The sequence below is a fragment of the Diadema antillarum genome, unplaced genomic scaffold (assembly GCF_040938485.1).
Source record: "Diadema antillarum isolate AM-2024a unplaced genomic scaffold, OU_Dant_1.0 seq00002211_RagTag, whole genome shotgun sequence".
NCBI classification, from domain to species: Eukaryota; Metazoa; Echinodermata; class Echinoidea; order Diadematoida; family Diadematidae; genus Diadema; species Diadema antillarum.
The window spans coordinates 326,869-341,164 of NW_027272845.1; the positions used below are offsets into that span (position 1 = coordinate 326,869).

The 14,296-nt window shown below is 40.2% G+C and overlaps 1 protein-coding gene across 1 annotated transcript in view; it reads left to right on the plus strand.

Moving 5' to 3' along the window:
- Positions 1 to 12,868, plus strand: part of LOC139714256 (serine/threonine-protein kinase mTOR-like) — a 232,271-nt gene extending 219,403 nt beyond the window's left edge. The window contains exons 42-49 of the mRNA XM_071625971.1: positions 240 to 422; positions 5,016 to 5,150; positions 7,190 to 7,364; positions 8,178 to 8,313; positions 9,314 to 9,461; positions 10,939 to 11,061; positions 11,832 to 11,987; positions 12,833 to 12,868. Coding sequence (XP_071482072.1) covers positions 240 to 422; positions 5,016 to 5,150; positions 7,190 to 7,364; positions 8,178 to 8,313; positions 9,314 to 9,461; positions 10,939 to 11,061; positions 11,832 to 11,987; positions 12,833 to 12,868 — 1,092 coding nt within the window. The remainder of the gene's footprint in view (positions 1 to 239; positions 423 to 5,015; positions 5,151 to 7,189; positions 7,365 to 8,177; positions 8,314 to 9,313; positions 9,462 to 10,938; positions 11,062 to 11,831; positions 11,988 to 12,832) is intronic.
- The last annotated feature ends 1,428 nt before the right edge of the window (positions 12,869 to 14,296 follow it).

The following is a 14,296-nucleotide window of genomic DNA, read 5'->3' on the forward strand; positions in this document are numbered from 1 at the left end:
AAATTCACGAAAATAGAAACCTCGCAAAATATTCGGCGTATACAGTATTAACTGATTATCCAGCAATTAATCCCAAAAAGTGATTTTCTCCAAAATTACAGATACAAAGTTTTGTCACCCCAGCAATGATGTGCTTTTTGTAGATGCGTTTCCAGGCTCGTTTAGTTGTGTTTCACCTCAGCAAAAAAATAAAAGATAAGAAATAAAGATTGACACGATCTCCGTCTTTGGTCCATCAGGTGAGCGAGGAGCTGATCCGAGTCGCTATCCTCTGGCACGAGCTCTGGCATGAGGGGCTGGAGGAGGCCTCCCGACTCTACTTCGGCGAGAGGAACGTCAAGGGGATGTTCGCTGTCCTGGAGCCGCTCCACGCCATGATGGAGAGGGGACCCCAGACCATGAAGGAAACATCTTTCAATCAGGTACATGTAGGAAAAGTCTGGCGGAGGGAGGCTAGTCTCGACGAGGGTGGGAATGGCTCAAAGAAACCAGAGAAGGAAGAATGATAGGTGTATAGACTGATTTGTGGCTGCAAAGCAACAATTGAGCAGTTGCAGGTGACAAAATTTGACCATTGCAAACCTGTCATGAATGTTTCTGTTTGACAATGCGCTTTAAAGAATAATAGTATGTGTTACTCAGAACGAGAATAATCTTCTTACTGACACTGACACATGCATGAGAGATACAGACAGATTGGTGAATACATAGACAGATAGATATAGATGAATAGGTAGATACAAGTACAAGATACAGATAGATGGATAGATAGATAGATATATATATATATAGATAGATAGATAGATAGATAGATAGATAGATAGATAGATAGATAGATACAGTGTAGATATATAGATGATAGGTAGATAGATAGATAGTTGGATAGATAGATAAATGAACAGAAAGACATTCATTGGTACATGTAATATAATTTGATAAATGGATAGATGAATTAAAAATGCCCAAGTAGATAGATGAATTGATTGATATGTAGATAGATAGAGAAATAGATAAATAATAGATAAATAGAAAGAAAGATAGGTACAGTGTATATTGATCAATCAGAGAGAGGGAGACAGATTCTGAAGTAGAGAGGTTAGGAGGGAGAAGAGAAATCAAAGATGACAGCGTTGTGAGAATGTGAGTGATCAATCAGCCGACAAATTCCTCTGTTTGATTAAAAAAAAAACTCAATTGGAAAGAATTACCACATTGTACCTACCTGTCTGTGAAATCACAAACACTCAGTATATCATGCAGAAATTTCTATGCCACCAATACCAGTGCAAACATGATATCTTGTTAAAGATCGGTTGACCTACTTCTAGACCTGTATTTATGTCAGCACAAAATTGCATATGGCGACAAAGACACCCAGGTGCCACCAGCCCAGAAATCCAGCCTGACATGTCATGTTTGTAAACCTTGCTTCCTGAAACCCCTGCAGTTGAAAGATTGTTCTAACCTAGGTCTCCCCTTCCCGCTCCCCTCCCCTCCCAAATCTCCCTTTCTCTTGCTATAAATGAAATGATTATGACAACTTTTAACAGCACTCTTCAATTGTCACGCATAATCCAGACCCCCCCCCCCCCCCTCCATCCTGCACCTCCCTAAGCTATTCCATATTATGTTGCATGCCTGGCAAGGATTTGGGGAAAAAAAAGCAAAATGTAGAAGTAAAGAAACAGAAATCAATATACAATGGGACTTTGGCTGCAGCCATGCTACCACAAGACTTTGGCCTAATTATATCTTTATAAGGATAAAGCTGTTGTTTATTTTCAGGCACAGCTTTTTGGCAAAGTTTGCAGCAGATAGATTGGAAAATGATAAACATGGATGTACAGCAACATTAAAAATGTAATTCCTCTGTCACAACATTATCCCATATCTATTTATGTTTCATGTCTGGCAAAGATAGGATTTTTATTTTTGTTTTATTAATATGTTTTTCAAATTGAGAAATTAAACAGTAATCCATGTATGACATTGTCTTGGCTGCACTCACACACTCAAATATAGTCCCAATTAAATTTTTATATTTTATTTTCTTATACATATATTTGGCAATATTTATCAGTATTTAGCATGGAAAGAGTTGAACAGCAACATACAACACAAATTGCTTTGTTCCAACATTTAAATTTAGCAGACTGTTGGCCAGGACCAGTGAGTGCACAACATGTATCAGGACATGCACGAATATTTATTGCAGGAAAAAAAAGAAAGAAAATAACTCCATCACTCAACTTGACCCTCCTGTTATCTGTATATTTGGCAATAATAAACATTTCTTATTTTTACCAAGGATATTTACAGAAGACTTTTCTACTTGTTTAGTTACGTGCTAACTCCTAGGGTCATTGGGAAAGTGCACACCTACCTGGGTCAGATATTGTTTTCTCCTTTTATCCAATGTTGCTGAAAGATGTAAACACTTATAAATAAGGCTTAAAATGAAAAGAAATGGAAACATGACATTTTCAAACAGAAAGCTAGCTAGTTACCCTGAGAATAGTTTAATCATAACATTGAGAAAAAAAGTAGTGAAAACTAGCCAACATGTACATTAAAAAATGAATTAAAGAACAGTCACAGCAAGAAGAAAATGATATACAAAGGGAACAGTGTTGTGGTGATCATGTCCAGAGGACAATGTTTCTAATTCTGATAATGCTGATAGTGATACTGATGATAAAAAGTGATAATTGTGGAAGAAGTAATGGTAGTCACGTGTGTTGCTAAACATCGAGTTTCGAGTTTCGAGTTTCGAGTTTCGAGTATCGAGTATCGAGTATCGAGTTTCGAGTTTCGAGTTTCGAGTATCGAGTTTCGAGTATCGAGTTTCGAGTTTCGAGTTTCGAGTATCGAGTTTCGAGTTTCGAGTTTGGAATCTCAATTTCAAATTTTAAGTTGCAGATTTTCGTTAATTGGTAATTGTAAAGCCAGCGATAAATCGGGAGCCAGTGTCTCCTTCTTTGTCATTGAATACTTCAAGACTTACAGCAATAGCTTTGGAATCTGCGCTATTTTGTTATTGAATTACACTTTTACTGCAATTCCATATCAAATTTGTGATTGAGTTACGTAACAAGTGTACTGTACAGCCCTTAACATATGCAAGAACAAAAAATGGAATAGGGGAATGTCATTATAACGAGATCATCGGTCCGTCTAATTTACTTCATAACGTCGAGACAATTGTATCCTGACACATGGAATACAACCATAATTGTGCATTAATAAAATGCCCTGGTGCAAACTGGTTACATGTAAAGACGGATAATATGATGCGATATTGATGAACAGAAATTAAGTATACATGTGACGGGGAAGTGCTGACCATAGGGAATTTACTCGCGAAAAACAAAGCAAACTGTTATTTCTAGGCTTGTTATCAAATGTTTTAGATTTGACGATGCCGTAATGCTATCGCAGACGGGACCTGCCTTTCGTTAGGCCTACACGATTACATAGCTGCTGTACCTTGACCGCCGCATATAAAGCATCCGACTTTAAAAAGAAAAGGAAAAGAAGAGGATAAAAGAAGATGAAAAAGAATGGTGAAACTAACAGAGCTGTATCGCGCTAACCCTCCCGAAGCCGGTTGGAAGAATACTCTTTATGTTCGGCAGTTGCTTATGTCTTTGGAGTGCAGGTCTTTGTCAGACAGCTTCATTTATTCTGAGTATAACATCATTATGTTTATGATCACCCTGCTCTTCCTGCTGTTATTATTGTCAGTGAGAAAGTACATTTGTATTTGCAATCGAGCAAGAAAGAGGTAATTAATTTTTTCCTCATTGTCGATTCAGGAGATTCAAGCATGGCACAAATTAGAGTTCAAACTTTGTCAGCGAATTGCTGCTTTCCTAAAATACCAATGTGACATTTTGTGATTGAATTATAAGTATGTAGCCCTTGTCTGGTGCAACATTAAATAACATGTCTTTGTGCTGTGTTATAGTTTAAATAGTCTAAACTATAATCACATTGTGTAGGATAATCAGGACATCGTTACAAAGTAAAATTGGGCACTAGACCACACATTTCTGAGCACTGTGGTCACTACTGGTCATTCAAGGACTCCTCCAAGCACACGCCTGTGTTCTGACAGGTTCCGAAGTCCAGACTGTGTGGTTGTCATGGCAATGCACATGATATATTATGTAAATACCAACTTCTGGTAGGAACCTACGTCATCACCCTTCTCTCTCACTCTCTACCCCTCTCTCTCTCACCTCCCCCATGCTTTATTCACTCCCGCTCTTGGTTCCAATCTCCTTCTGTCCCTGTCTCCCCTTATTCTTTTAACGTAGACCACTTTCTCTCCCTACTCCTCTCTATTGTCTTTTCTTAGAAGATATAGGGTTATTCATTTCATGCGAAATGGACTATTCCATCTGATGAAGCAAAGTCATGCAAGTATTAACATTATGATATTTGAAAGTAATTAGTTTAAGAAAATATTTCGTGTGTTATGTGTATGAAAGTGCTTATTGCACATGTGGTAAAACCAACCAAAACGAATATGCTTCAACTGAAGACTCCACAACAGCTTAAACTGCAGTATGTCGTCCCTCTAATTTAGCAAGATGGTACGTCTACCTCATCTTGCATCATTTTGGCCCAAACTTTCTCTTCTTTTGCTCCTACTCTTCAAAGAGCAAGGATGTGTAGGGCATCCCAACTTGTTACAGTCTTCACAACTTTTGATATTTCAGGTCAACCCAACTACATTGACGTGATTTAATGGCACGACGAGTAAAACGTCTGCAATAAAAACTCATTTCTTGTAATGGCTCAACTAAGGCAGAGATGTACAAAATGTAGGCTTTAATAGGAATTCTTTTGGCACAAATGAACCATATTGTAAATAATGTGTAATATCTTTTATTAGTACCATTATACAATTGTATATACCACTATACATATTTCCTGTTTAGTGATGATATTGATGTACAATGCAGAAGTACTGCTCCTTGTAATAACTGGGATGCATTCATCTCCACCAGGCCTACGGTAGGGACCTGATGGAGGCCCAGGAATGGTGCCGCAAGTACTCCCGGTCCAGGAATGTCAAGGACCTCACCCAGGCCTGGGATCTCTACTACCACGTCTTCAGGAGGATCTCCAAGCAACTACCTCAGGTAGGTTGGAGAGGGGGTTGGTTGAGCATCTTTTTGGTCATCTCAAATCTGTACTTCTCCATGTTTTCAGAAAGATTCGAAAGTATAGCCTGTTGAAGACGAGTCCCGAGTATACTCGGGCAGGTGTCTGTGGGAAATGTGTGTTGTAGCAAAATCAGCCCATCCTCAACGGGTTAAAGATGCATTTGTTTGAGCAGTTGTATGCGAAAGAAAGCGACTTCACATTCCTTTGTCATCTTTTGACTTTTGTATTTTTGCGGACGAAGTGTTTGCAGATTCCCCGACAATGTCTTGGCGACCACAAGCCTACTTCTCAGTAATTACATGCTTGTAAATTACTTATAAAGACCCATGTGTGTGGGGAATCATGGGTGGCCCAATTTACTCGCTGCCCACCGGGGTACATTCATAACCACAATCATGTAGCACTGGTCAGTGAATGGTGCATTGAATCGTTTATTCGTTGGTAGCGGTCGACTCCATATAGGTTCTTCAGCCTTGCATGTACAAAGGTGTACTTACACAGAGATCAGTGATAAAGGTGACGGTACACAATTTGTAACAGGAATTCATGAATATTTCCAAACCTGGCCAGCCTAATTCTCACTCCATGGTACCCCAACACTGCTGGATTTTTAAAGGACAAGTTCACCTTCATTAACATAAGGATTGAGAGAATGTAGCAATACATGTATTAGTAGAACACATCATTGAAAGTTTGAGGAAAATCGGACAATCCGTTCAAAAGTTATGTATTTTTGAAGTTTTTGTGCAGTCACCGCTGGATGAGAAGACTACTGCAGTGTATGATGTCACATGCGTACAACAATACTGTAAAACATGATATATTCGCGACACGAAATTTTCGCGAATTGGAGCCGACGGCCTTTTTCGTGGCAAGAAATTTTCGCGAATTGCCTCTTGCGTTCAATGCATATAGTGTAGATAAGAGGTTTCGCATGCATTTTAATTTCGCGAATCTTGGCGCTCGCGAAATTAAAATGCACGCGAACATTTCTCTTTTTACAGTATAAGGAAAATATAAAGAGAATTTCACAAAATTTCATCTTTTCAAAAAAAGTACACATTCGAATTCCCTTGACTTGTTACTGACATATGTTATGGGTAATATCATTCCCATTGCCTTTAGAAAGAGGCAAGTCAAGTGCTCTTTTATTATGCGAAAAAAAGTGAAAATATGTTGAATTTTCTTTATATTTTCTTTAAACTGTTGTACTCATATGACATCACGAGCCTTAGTAGCCTCCTCAACCAGCGGTTCCAACACAAAAGTTTTAAAAATTCATAACTTTTGCATCAATTGTCCAATTTTCCTCAAACTTTCACTGATGTGTTCTACTAATATTGCTGCATTCGCTTAATCCTTATGTTAATGAAGGTGAACTTGTCCTTTAAAGCTGTTCGTCTCTTTGCCAAGTCAAGGTTACTGTTGACCAAGTTATCTTGACTTGGCCAAAAGGGGGCAGCATTCCATTTGCATGAAGGGCATGTTCAGGAAAGAGAATTACAGTCCATGATTGGCTTTACACAGGCTTGCCTGTGCCTTCAAAGCGAATACTGTAGAAGCTGTTATTTTCTTTTTTTAGAATGAGGAGGACACAGAACTTTTCGTGAAATGTATATTTTTACATTTTGACACCAAGGCTGTCATACAATTGAAGTGCATCATTAACCAAACATAAAATGTAAGGGGAAATTTTCATGTTTGCTAAATCTGTGCGCATGTTATTTATGAAATTTGTGCTGATAACAGTTTATACTGTAATTCCAAGAAGGTTGCTCAATAAGATTTAATGGAGATATTTGTATATATTATATTCATTTGATTGCACATGAACACATGCACATACCCTTGCAAACATTCACATTTTCTCTCATGCTCGCTCACTCTCTCTCCTCTTCCTCTTCCTTTCCCTTGCATACTCAAAACACAAACATACCCTTTACATTTTTGTACATTCACATATTCTGTCTTTTTTTCTCTTCATCCCTCCCACCCTCCCCTTCTACCCCTCCAGTTGACCCAGCTGGAGCTCCAGCTGGTCTCCCCCAAGCTCCTCATGTGCCGTGACCTTGAGCTGGCCGTCCCGGGCACCTACGACCCCAACCGGCCCGTGGCCAAGATCCAGCGGGTCCAGTCCACCCTGCAGGTCATCACGTCCAAACAGCGCCCTCGCAAGCTCAGCATCTTCGGTAAGATTGACCCGTTGAGGACGAGTCCCAAGTATACTCGGGCAGGTGTCTATGGGAAATGCATGCTGTAGCAAAATCAATCCATCCACAATGGGTTAAGATACAGGTTGAAGAAGAATTAGTGATTTTGAATTTAGGTTTGAAAGATCACTTTGTAACTTAATATATGAAATGTAGGACATGTTATGCAATCTCAGAGCTCACTCATTTACAGTTTCATTAGGTTCTTTCAGAGGGAGATAGAGGCATTTTTACTTACTGTTTATTCTCCCTTGTGTCGGGATATGTTTGCACTAAAACTTGAATAACTTTCTCCCAGCATATTACCACTTTCAATGTGCAATTGCAGTCATAAAATTACAGAGAAGACAAATTCCATTTTATTTCCTTGCTACTAACATTGTAGGTGTTGATAATAATAAATGACTTTATTGAAAAACTTTATTGAAAAAGCTGGCATGGATGATATACATGTCAAATATCCATTACTGATTACTGATTCGATCCACTTGAGGTAAAACAGTGCAGAAGTACATTTTAGACTGCATTGAACTTCTACTTATTGCACATTTACACTAGGTATGTGATTTCTACTCACTTTACATTTGTGCAGTACCAGTTTCTAATTGACTTTGGGAGGGGTACCCAGATGCTAATTTGAATGAATTTGAAGCTGACGGGATAATCCAGGTTTCAATCTACTCTATGTGTGGATAGATACAAATACAATTTGTGTAGATTGTATGCCATGGGTCTGATGTTTGTGGGATTCATGAAGTGATCTGATGTATCCATGTTTCTCCTTTCTCATAGGGAGTGATGGGGCAGAGTTCATGTACCTTCTGAAGGGTCACGAGGACCTAAGGCAGGATGAGAGGGTGATGCAACTCTTTGGACTGGTCAACACCCTACTGGCCAACAACCCGGACACCTTCCGCAGACATCTCAAGTAAGATCCGTGTTCTGCTCTATAGCCATCATGCCCACCTTCTCGCTGCTTCTTATTATCTTTCCAGTTTTTTTGTTTTGCACATATGAGTTTTGCTTATTTGTACTTGTAACAACACCACAAATTTTCTTTTCAATTTTCATAACTTCACAGCCATTTCATGAAAAACAGTAGACAATTTCTGATAATATTTTCAAGAGTAGCCATCAGTGAAGTTACATTTATTCATCAATTTTTTATGTTGTTTGTCACGCTTCCAGTTACTGATTTTATACAGTAGAATCTTTTTCTTTGACACATCTTAACGTCAATTCTTTCTTTCTATATTTCTGTCTCACATAATTCCTTTTTATTGGCATCTTGTATCATTCCATGCACATTTGTTACACTGTGAATACATGTTAACAAATTTAGTTGAGGGTCCGATACCATCATGATTTTTTTTAGACTATCTCCAATATGCTGTTGAATATCTCTTTAATGTAACATTCTTGAGGTCTGTAGGGAGGTATCATGAAGTCATTTGTTGTTTTCTGCCTTCGTGTTCTTTTTGCTGCCCTGAACTCTATCAATAAAGTTACTCTGCAAGTTTGCATCTCTATAACCCTAACCTAACCCAGCGTAGGGCAAGAAAGTCTGTTGCAATTTACAAGTATATCTTCCTCACATGTGGGTGTGAAATTAGGCGAATTAAGGTACATGTATTCAAAGGGTACCTGCGTATTAAAGGGTGTGTGAAAAGTTTTCATTTTCGTTGAAAGTAGAAGAGGATTTCTGTATCACAATGTTAGTGAATTCAGCAATTTTGAAGTTAACAAATTAAGCAGTCCTTCTGTTAGCCCATTCACTACGGTTACCTGGTGGCCTGTCTATTACAGGTGTAAGTCTATGGGATTTCAGAATTCAGTATGGAACAGGTTAATGTATAGAAAGAGTGCTATGTATCATGATCATGCTAAGTTTGTACTAGTCTGTACCATCTTCTTCATTCCCTGGACAGTATCCAGCGGTATGCAGCCATACCCCTGTCCACCAACTCAGGTCTGATTGGCTGGGTGCGTCACTGTGATACCCTCCACACCCTCATCAGGGACTATCGGGATAAGAAGAAGATCCTCCTCAACATTGAACACCGCATCATGCTCAGGGTACGTTACCTCAGCCATATTATGTAATGTTAATGCTTGTTATTTGCTTACAGTCATGTACTTCTACAGAAAGAGGTACATTCCAAGTTAAGACCCTTGTTTCATCTATTTGCATCGATTTACAGTGATTTTTTGCATTTACATCAACAACAAAAAATAGTATCATATTTTTCCTTTCATCAATTTGATGCACTTGCCAAAAAAATATACTCATATCCCATATCCCAATACTTGTAGAGGGAAACATCGATTGATAATTTTATGTCATGGTCATAAAATGTTTTGTGATGTTCAGATTACAGTTTTGTTAACATTAATGAATATTTTTTTTTTTTTTTTGCAACCGATTGACAAATTCTCGCTATCGCCAATGACGTAAAAAGTACCCGGATGTTGATTTAAGCGTCATTTACGGTGCATTATGGGATAGTCCGGTAGCAAAGTCACTTCCGTTCGTACGCGCGTGATACGTGACTAATGCGATTTACACACACAACCGACTGTATTCTACGTGTACTTCCGGTTTTCTCGACTTGAATTACAGCTTTAATATGATTTGAAATTTCTCCATTCTTAAGAAATTGCTGTTACTACAACTATTGGTTGTTGCTGCGAAGCTGCCATGTGTTGTTCGCACGACAATAAATGAAAAAAATCTGCAGAAATAGGACCCTTACTGGCATGCGAGACGTGACGTGGCAGCGTGGGTGAAGTTTGCGGATGACTCCACAGCGCAGTACGTGCACGTGCGACTTACTAGTAGTGGTAGTAGCATTAGGTAGTAGGCCTAGCACAGTGCCTACGTACATTGTACGTACTTACTTGGAAGAAATTGCTTTGGAGACAGGATAAGTTCGAGATCACTGTTCGTTCCCGATTGTGTTCGCGACATTTCGACAGAGAACAAATAAAGAAAAAAGATGGGCATTCCATGACGATATACTGTATATCCAGGTGGGTGAATATTTTCCAGCATATTTTAAGCGTATGCAGAGATGACTGATCTGTGATGTACGCCGTACCGGTATGTGTTAGCTTATGCGCTGCGTGCAGTGAGTGGTGCATGCATGCTAGCTATAGCAAGAAAGGCCGGCCGCCGGCGGCGGGGACTACAGTGTACGAGTATGACAGGCCTGGCCACTCGCTGGCTCAGGCAGTACAGCGGCCTACTGTACTAGTACATGTACTAGTATCCGTGGTCGGCGCTGCGCTATAGGTAAGGTACACGTACGCGCACGCTAGCGTTGTGCAAATTATGCCCCGAGCCGGAAGTGCCCTTGCTACCAAGTGAACTAAATCTTGACGAGAAAGCCACATCCGGGTACTTTTTACGTCATTGGCGATAGCGAGAATTGCCCTACATCGACCTAAGTGAGCACCGAATTGATCAGTGTTTTAGTAGTAGCCAAGATAAAAAATCATGGTTGTACATACTCGAGCAGGATCTCACTCACACTGTCCTCTCTCTTAACTGTAGATGGCGCCAGACTACGAGCACTTGACCCTCATGCAGAAGGTGGAGGTGTTTGAGCATGCCCTGGATTACACCCAGGGTGATGACTTGGCTAAGCTACTCTGGCTCAAGAGCCCCAGCTCTGAGGTGAGTGCAAGATGATCCTAAAATGAATTCCTCCCGTAGATATCCATCTCACTAGGGAGATCCTACACAAAGAGTTACAAAAACAAAACTACAGACAAATCAAAACAATACAAATCACAAATAATAGTCAAGAAAGGATGATTAGTGAATGGCCACAATTCTTTGTATTCATGCGCATCCTTTGATGGAGATGAGAAGTTTGGGAACAGTAGAACATACAGATGATTCCACAAACCTACAATACCCTTATGAATACAATTGATGTTAGGGCAAGAAGGTCATTGATGCAGTAAACACAAATCCATGAAGTTTGTACTTTAGTGGCTGATAGCGTGCATTGGGGTAAGGTAAAAAGGAAAAGCAAAAAGAAGATGGAGGAGAAGAGGAAGAAGAGGAAGAGGAGGAGGATGAGAAAAAGAGAAGAGGAAGAAGGAGGAAGATGAGGAGTATTATAAAGAGAAAGAGGAAGAAGAAAGGGGAGGAGATGATACTCTGCGTACATTGTTGATTAATCATTCATGGATATCACATACACATGTACCACTGCACATTTACATGGCATGTGGCATGCACTGCATATTGAGACTTTTTCCACTCAAAAATAGATAAAGTTAATGTTGCTGTTCACCAAAAATCTAGAAAGATTTGCATTACTCACCTAGTATAGATACTGGCAAGATGAACAGAGTAAGCTATGATGCAGACTACTTTACCGTCCTAATATTTGTCATGCTCTATGCCCACTCCACCTCCCTCCCTTTCCCCCCAAGGTCTGGTTCGAGAGGAGGACCAACTACACCCGGTCACTGGCCGTCATGTCCATGGTGGGCTACATCCTGGGGCTGGGTGACCGGCATCCCTCCAACCTCATGCTTGACCGCCTCACCGGCAAGATCATCCACATCGACTTCGGCGACTGTTTCGAGGTGCGGTGTCCTAGAAGACCTGATCTTTTGACGATGATGATGATGATGATGATGATGATGATGATGATGAAACAGCATTTACAGTTTATAGCGCCATTTATCTGTAGAAACATTCCAAAGCCCCCAACTACCACAATGTGTCACACATCATTCACAAAGTTGTTGGAAAAGATAAGTCTTCAGTTCAGATCTGAAGGTATTGAGGTTGTTACTATTCCGAAGCAAGACTGGTATAGAGTTCCACCGTAAATGTGTACTAAAAAAATCCATAGATTCTGTGTACAGTGTTAACTCTTAATGTGCCAGGCCCAAAACCCCTAACGTGCCAGAGATTTTTAGCCAGTGCTCGGAAGCTCCGAATCTGGATAGACAGGGTAATTTCAAACTGTCATATCTCTGTAATTACTGCTTGTTTTGAAATGTTGTCTGCACAAAAAATGTGGAGAAATGGTAATTCTTTCGTGCCATGTCGTCAGTTTGCAGTAATATTTATCCTAATTTGAAATATTGCTGAAAGAAATCATATCATAAAAAAATTATTAAGAAATTTTGGGTAGCATGAAAAGGAAGAATTAATTGTGAATTTTCTTCAATAGAACGTGTGTTTGACTCTGTGACAAAGTTTTAGATATACATTTTTTCTTTCGAATGATACCACATTTGTCAACTAGAGTCGTATACTTTCAAAGATATTCGCAGTTTGTTTTGCCCATGCAATTTACTTTTTTGACCGAGTAGTTCATTCCCAAACTTTGGTTATTTAGTCCCGGTTCCTCTTTGAGAGTAAAGGTAATTGTCCCGGGTCTTGGAGGAGAGTCTTTCCACTCTTTTATCCATTTGAGCAGGAAGTGCCAACAGTAATCCCTCTTTTGTTAGTGTGAGGGGCGAGCGTGCCCTATTGAAATCGGCAGTCCTTTGTCGGTGAGGGGCTCGTTGGCGTGCGAGCCCATGGTCACAGGCGGAGATAATCCGAGGATGCCTTGAACAATGTGCTACACTGTCGGACCAAAAAATATCTTATTGACAATGCGGCGCATGCCTTCCTTATTATTTCATCAAAAGTCTACGAGTAATCGATCAATGGTCAGTTCCCTGTTTTGCGTAGCTACCCACCACCAAAGCGATCGCGGCATGACTAAAGTGTAACCTTAGTAACTTCATAACAACGACGCGTGTTTGGCTCACAACAAGCGATTTACTCACAGCACCACGAGGACAGCCGCTGAAACCTGCAGTTGAAGCCACGTGCTTGTTGCGCCTAGCGCTGGCTGAAACCAGATACGTGGAACAAAGTGGAATTTGAAAATATAGCACTACACATATCTACATAATCCTCATTCTGAAACGTTCACCAGATTTTGAAGAGCAATCAGACCCTCATCTAGGTCTAATATTCCCGCGAACTGTATGCGAACATCGTTTTGTAGGAATATGAAATTCTCAAACTAATTAGTCTATTTCAAAATGAAGGACATAATGGCACACAGACCAAGAACTACACATCCATATGAAATAAACAAAGGTTACTGATAGTTCATTTGCGTGCACTGCAGTGCGGTGATTCGGGGGGGGGGAGGCGTAAAGAAATGGAGAGAGTGATTTTTGGTTTGCGTATTTCTGAATATTTCAAAAGATTTTGATCGGTAACTATAGCCGGGTTCACACGTACAAATTAGCTGGATGACGATCGCGATGCTCATCCCGAGTTTTTTTGCGAGCATCCACACGTACCAAATTAGCGAGATAGCGATCGCGATCGGTATCCCGCTAATTTGGCGAGCGTCCACACGTACCGAATTATCCCGCTAATTGCCGATAGAGACAACAGCAAAGCCTGCAAACTGGGTCACACAGCACCCTTCTCTATCACTGCCTGCTGCGCGCACTTACCCTTGTCCATTGTCTTTTACGCGTCAGTGGTGTGGTTCGCGCGCTGTTGTTATTGTTCTCCAAAGAGGTGAAGGACCTCTTCGCAGAGGCCTCGCTGTTGTGATGTGCGCATTGCATGATGGGATGTAAAAACTCGAGATTGTAATCCCGACCGTTCACACGTACCAGCGTGGGGCCAATTATCCCGCTAATTGGCGAACCAGCGCAAGATTTCTTGGGATTAGCATCGCGATGCTTATCCCGCTAATTTTCGGGTTTTTTCTGTCCACACGTGCAAAAAACTCGGGATGACGATCGCGATGCAAATCTCGAGATTTGTATCCCGCTAATTGGTGTACGTGTGAACCCGGCTAATATCATTGTTTACTGAAATTATTTTGGAGCTTAGTGAGTTTCATTTTCGTATCGCACCAATATTA